General features: G+C 43.4%; 1 protein-coding gene across 1 annotated transcript; it reads right to left on the bottom strand.

Moving 5' to 3' along the window:
- Positions 1-477: 477 nt before the first annotated feature.
- LOC142255841 (uncharacterized) lies at positions 478-4,656 on the bottom strand. Its single transcript, XM_075327289.1, is given in 4 exon segments — positions 478-1,362; positions 1,725-2,114; positions 2,846-3,185; positions 3,290-4,656. Coding segments are annotated over 4 exon segments (2,982 nt in total).
- Positions 4,657-6,896: the final 2,240 nt, after the last annotated feature.

The raw sequence follows: 6,896 nt of genomic DNA, 5'->3' as shown, positions 1-6,896 counted from the left end.
CCAGAATGGCTCAATGATATTGAGGTCAGGAGACTGAGATGGCGACTCCAGAACCTTCAGTTTGTTCTGCTGTACCCAATGACAGGTCAACTTGGCCTTGTGTTTTGGATCGTTGTCGTGTTGTACATATATACCAGATCGGACCAGGATACGGAACCTATGTACCAGGATGGGCCCAGAATAGGACATATATACCAGGATAGGAGATATATGTATATATATGTATATATAGATATATATATACTAGCTGTACTACCCGGCTTCGCCCGGGTTAATAACTGCTGTTAACAAAATAGAATGTATTAACAAAAAATTATTCTGCGCACAAAAAACACAAAACAAATAGATACAAATGTAATTATTAAAAGGCAAAAACTAAGCTAATAGAAGCATTTCACAACATATATTTCAACACCACAGATATTCCACACAGGTTTAACTAAATTGGCCAAGTGATGTGAAGTAATCTTCTACTCCTCATTCGAGAGCCTTTTGATAGACGACATTCCTTGTTCTTCCTTCAGGTGCAAAGACGAACAGATTTTTGGCTGTTCCAACTCTTGAACAGGCCACATAAAGTTGACCATGAGAAAAGCATGGAGATTGTAAATCAATTCCAACTACTTTCAAAGACTGTCCCTGAGCCTTGTTGATGGACATAGCAAAGGCCAGTCGAACAGGAAACTGGAGGCGTTTAAAATCAAAAGGCAAATCAGATGGAATAAGAGGAATTGTTGGAATGAAAACATCTTCTCCTGTGGCCCATCCTGTCAAAATGGTTGCCTCAATTACATGTGGAAACAGGTTCTTAATCAAGAGTCTTGTTCCATTACACAGCTTTGGCGGATCCAAATTTCTCAATAGCAGAATAGATGCTCCAGGTTTTAGAAAGAGGTTGTGGGGAGGAAGTCCTTGTGGCTCCAAGGAATTGAGGAACTCAGTTGGATAAAATAATGCTTGAGTAGGGTCTATTACTGTATCCACTGACTTGTAGGTTGTGCACACACCTGGAAGGAGATTTAGAATTTGAAGATTGATCTTGTTGACGTTGTCATTTTTGGGAGCTAGAATAGCTCTTTCACACAGCCAGCCAGAATTTTTAAAGTGGAGTTGGATGTTTGCAAAAACCTTTGCTTTCAACTCCTCAATGGAAGTCACAATGCAACAAACGTTGCTTGGGAAGGTGATCTGTCCAGTGGTTGAGTTTACGGGTGCTTTGCCATCTCCAATAGTCAACAGCTGGCTCGAAAACTGTCCAGCAGAAAGTAGACCCTCATGTTTGTGTTCAGTGACGTTTTCTTTACTTTTCTCCAAAGGTATGATGCTTTGAGACAGGCATTGAGTTCGTCTGCAGGGGTTGATCTTGGAATAACAGGTAATGTTTGGCGAAAGTCACCTCCCAAAACTACAACTACTCCTCCCATGATATATTTGTTGCTACGCAGGTCTTGCAGAAGTCTGTCCACTGCTTTCAGAGCCTTTTTGTGTGACATGGTGCATTCATCTCAAATGATGGCACTGCATTTTTGAAGCAATTTGGCCAGTCCTGATCCCTTGGCAATATTACACATGGGGCTGTCACTGTGAGACAGGTTAAGTGGTAGTTTGAATGTCGAATGTGCTGTCCTCCCACCTTTTAAAAGCGTAGCAGCAATTCCAGAAGATGCCACTGCAAGTGCAATCTTATTTTGTTGTCGAAATTTTGTCAGGAGCAAGTTGATTACAAATGTCTTTCCTGTTCCTCCTGGAGCATCAAGGAAGACAATCACACCTTTGTTGGTTTCACTGAAACTTAAAACGTAGTTATAGGCGTCCCTTTGATCTGGTACCAATATTGGCTCGTTCTGAGACACAAATGCTGTCAGTTCATCCATATTGTAGTTTGTTTCTATGAAAATCTCCCTACACATTTGGATGCCTTCAGGATTTCTTATTGCAGCAGGCAAACCAAGCAACTGTAAGGCTTTTCCTGACATTGTTATGCACTGATCTTCAAGGAGCATTAAAGTTTCATTGAACATTTCCTCAGTGAAGTTGATGAGTTGCTGAGGATTTTCCCTTCTAATCTGCATGAGGATGTCCTTACTGAGATCAGTTTTGTACTTTGTCCAAATCTCAAGAGGATTTGAAATGCTACAGGTTGTTAGAATAATAGCAAAGAGGTGTCTTAAGGCTACTTTACACACTGCGATATCGGTCCCGATATCGCTAGTGTGGGTACCCGCCCCCATCTGTTGCGCGACACGGGCAAATCGCTGCCCGTGCCGCACAACAGCCGTCACACATACATACCTGTCCAGCGACGACGCTGTGACGGGCGAACCGCCTCCTTTCTAAGGGGGCGGTCCGTGCGGCGTCACAGCGACGTCACTGAACCGCCGCCCAATAGCAGCGGAGGGGCGGAGCTGAGCGGGACGTAACATCCCGCCCACCTCCTTCCTTCCTCATAGCGGCCGGGAGGCAGGTAAGGGGAGCTTCCTCGTTCCTGCGGCGTCACACGCAGCGATGTGTGCTGCCGCAGGAATGAGGAACAACCTCGTTACTGCTGCAGTAACGAGATTTGAGAATGGACCCCCGTGTCGCCGATTAGCGATTTTGCACATTTTTGCAACGATGCAAAATCGCTTATCGGTGTTACACGCAACGGCATCGCTAATGCGGCCGGATGTGCGTCACGAATTCCGTGACCCCAACGACTCCACATTAGCGATGTCGCAGCGTGTAAAGCCCGCTTTAGTCGCTTTGGGGTTTGTGTGGCTGCTGCTTCACTGAGGGTCATGTCCCAGTGTCCATCATTTTCCAGAAGTCCTTTTCTTTGGCAAGCGTCCCTGAATGTTTCACACACATGTCCTTCGACAGTCTTCAGGTCAGAAAATGATGTAGGGCCTTTGACAACATGAAGTAACATGCGCAGGTAGAAGCACTCTGCATTTGATGGATGAACAGTGTAGACACGACCCAGAGTATCGGTTGCTTTCACCCCTGGATAGCCTTCAATATCAAGCCCCCGTTTCCTCAGTTCCAGCGTTTTTCTGGAGGCATTCCAAGTGTAGTACTTTGGTAAATCACAGTAGAGAATTGTTTTTGCAAAAGGATCTTGTTGACATAGCTCAAAAATTGCCAAGAGAGGGGTCTTAGGTGGTGTTAGGAGCTGCTGCTGCAAGTTTGCTGTGGTAAAGTAAATTCTATGTCCATTTTCCAAGTGCACACTCAGATGCATAACTGGTGGGTAGTGCTCATGAGTCGAGAATCCTAGTATTCTCAAACAGCTTCATTGCTGCTTATGTACCTGCCCATCTGGAATGCCTCCACTTCATCAATAACAGGTCCTTTTTTCTGGAGTTCAAAAACTGCTTGATCACTTCCTTTGTGGACATATTTGCAGATATACTTGATTGATTTCACAGAGTTGCAAGATTCGACATTTATGTGGGCCTGGAAGATTTTTGAGAGCAAAGGATTGTAAGGCACTACCCATCTGTTGTCAATTTCTATCTCTTGGAGTGATGATCCAACACGCATTTTGAGCTTTGCTGTGAAACCACCATCCCCTGGCTTTCTTCTTCGGTAGACCGGATATCCATCTTGTCCTGTTTGGGTTTCTTGGACCAGGGATCGTGGGTAATGCTTTGAACACCTGCCATCAATCATACAGGGAGAATTTTTGTTGAGACTCCCACACGGACCATGGATCATGTTTTTTGTGATGGTGTCAAACTGCAATGGGTCAATCTGAGGGTCTGGCAATTCGGCACTTATGATATTGTCAATTTCGGTAGGCTGTATTTTTTGTTTCAGCCAGATCAAGATGTGGGCGTGAGGAAGGCCTCTTTTTTGCCATTCAACTGAATACATCCAGCGCTGCGTCTCACCATAAATATGTGATTTTGTGATGAGATTAATCATTTTTGAAAGTTTCTGTTTGAAAACCCGAGCAATAAGGTCATGGCGATTCACTGTTTTTTGGCCCGGCAACAGGTGCCCTCCAATTTCCTCCCAGGCAGGACTGCAAGTAAATGTGATGAAAAGATCTGGACGGCCATATTTTCTCACATAAGTCATTGCATCCTGTGTGTACTCATGCATGTGTCGTGGGCTTCCAGTAACAGTTGATGGAAGAATAACCATTTTCCCCAACTCTTTTGGATCAGCATCATTTGCAACAGCATCTCTAAGGTGAATTTATTCCTCTGCCCTTAGCTTCTTTTGATTTAGTCGGATATATAAAAGACGTTCACTCTCAATCTTTGCATACATGTCAACAATAAATTGGTGGAAGAGGTGTCTGCATTTCAAGATGGGATTTTCCTCTGCAAATCTTGTCATGATCCTATATTCATAGAAGTCCATGGCAGACACTTTTTTTCCGCAAGGGTTGCATGTTGTAGGATCTGTCTGAGGTATTCCAAAGTGATAGCCATCCTGTCCCTGCCAAAAGATGATTGGATATTGCAGAGCATCATAGGACCTGTGACTTTCTGCTACTCGTTGCAAACTATTGTTCCTTTTTTCAAGCACAATGTCACGACTTTGAAAATCATTACCTACATTCAAGATGGCTACCTCATCAAATGTGGGAGCATTGAAACGTCGCTGATGTTCACCTTGTGGTGTTTTGTCAGCTCGAATGACAACCTTGTAATTGTCATTTGGCATGCATTCAAGTGCAGTCTTGAAAAGTTGAACATATGGATTGTTGGAGTGAAGGAACTGCTGCAAAATAGTGTATCAAGGCGAGTGTTAGGAACTAAAGAGCATCTCCGCTGAGCCTCTGCTTCTGCATTTCCCATGAAGAAGAGTTGAAGAAATTGAGGTTCTTCTCCTTGTAATGGAAGCAGTGACCCAATTGAGTGGTAAACCTGTCCTTGAACTTTAAATGTCGGCATAAATCCTGTTGTAAACATTTCTTTTTTTGCACCAAATGATGTCATTTGGAAGCAGGAGTTGTACTTCCTAATGTTGTCCAAGAAATGCTTTGATATTGTACTGGTACCTGTCATCAGAGACTTTAGGGGATCTGGTGGTGACAGGAGAGGTGGAAGTTTTAGCTTGCCATTTGCACAGCATAATCCTGGCGGTTCATCTTTCCATTTCAGGGCACTGCAGTACATGCAGACCACATCCATTTTTCCTATTTGAACTTTAGGATGATCCTTATAGTTTATATCTGACTGGTAACAAAAGGCAGCATGTTCCAAATCTCCAACCATTTCCTATGCCCTGGTGGAAGAAATAGCAATTCTCTTAGTGGCAAGTCGGCCTTCTCTCTGCTGAGATAACTCATTGGCCCTTGAGGAAGCAGCTCTTCTTTTCTTATCTGCAAGTCTCGCTTCCCTCTCCTCAGAAAGTTCATTGGCCCTTGAGGAAGCAGCTCTTGTTTTCATGTCTGCAAGTCTCGCTTCCCTCTCCTCAGAAAGTTCATTGCCTGTTGAGGAAGCAGCTGCTGTTCTCATGTGTGTCAGCCTTATTTCTTGGTCTTCACATTTTTCATTGGCCCGTAATGCAACTTTTCTTTTCGCATCAGCTGAAATTCGTGCCAAGGAATTACTTTTCTTATGAGGCATTATTGTGGTAAAAATAGTCTGTAACTGACAGTGTCTATATCCTGTCACATAGAGGTAATGTGACTGACATCAGCCTTTCCGCCAACACACCCTTATTGACATTATATTACCTCACACAAGCTTTGTTATACTGAGACTGTCCTTTGTTGCCTATATTAACCAATCAGAGCTCAGATTAATTAACTGTAGCAAAATAGAAGCTGAGCTGTGATTGGTTGCTATTGGCTGCCTGATAAATCTCCAGGCAACAGAAAGCCCTTCCCCTGACAGTATATTAGCTCACACATACACAAAATAGACAGGTCATGTGACTGACAGCTGCCTTATTTCCTATGTGGTACATTTGTTGTTCTTGTAGTTTGGCTGCTTATTAATCAGATTTTTATTTTTGAAGGATAATACCAGACTTGTGTGTGTTTTAGGGCGATTATGTGGCAAGGTTGGTGTATGTGTGGTGAGATGTGTGCTGAGGGTGGTATACAGTCATGGCCAAAAGTTTTGAGAATGACACCAAAATTATATTTTCACATGATCTGTTGCCCTCTGGTTTTTAATTGTGTTTGTCTGATGTTTACATCACATACAGAAATATCTTTGCAATCATATTATGAGACCAAAAGGTTATATTGACAGTTAGAATAAGTTAATGCAGCAAGTCAATATTTGCAGTGTTGACCCTTCTTCTTCAGGACCTCTGCAATTCTCCCTGGCATGCTCTCAATCAACTTCTGGACCAAATCCTGACTGATAGCTGTCCATTCTTGCATAAGCAATGCTTGCATTTTGCCAGAATTTGTTGGTTTTTGTTTGTCCACCCGTCTCATGATGATTGCCCACAAGTTCTCAATGGGATTAAGATCTGGGGAGTTTCCAGGCCATGGACCCAAAATCTCTATGTTTTGTTCCATGAGCCATTTAGTGATCACCTTTGCTTTATGGCAAGGTGCTGGAATGCTGGAAAAGGCATTGTTGGGCGCCAAACTGCTCTTGGACAGTTGGGAGAAGTTGCTCTTGGAGGACATTCTGGTACCATTCTTTATTCATGGCTGTCTTTTTAGGCAAGACTGTGAGTGGTGCGATTCTCTTAGCTGAGAAGCAACCCCACACATGAATCGTTTCAGGATGCTTAACAGTTGGCATGAGACAAGACTGGTGGTAGCACTCACCTCTTCTTCTCCTAATAAGCTGTTTTCCAGATGTCCCAAACAATCGAAAAGGGGATTCATCTGAGAAAATGACTTTCCCCCAGTCCTCAGCAGTCCACTCCCTGTACCTTTTGCAGAATATCAGTCGGTCCATGATGTTTTTTCTGGAGAGAAGTGGCTTCTCTGC

Source organism: Anomaloglossus baeobatrachus, chromosome 11 (assembly GCF_048569485.1).
Source record: "Anomaloglossus baeobatrachus isolate aAnoBae1 chromosome 11, aAnoBae1.hap1, whole genome shotgun sequence".
Classification (NCBI taxonomy): domain Eukaryota; kingdom Metazoa; phylum Chordata; class Amphibia; order Anura; family Aromobatidae; genus Anomaloglossus; species Anomaloglossus baeobatrachus.
This window is presented reverse-complemented; position numbering and strand designations above follow the sequence as displayed.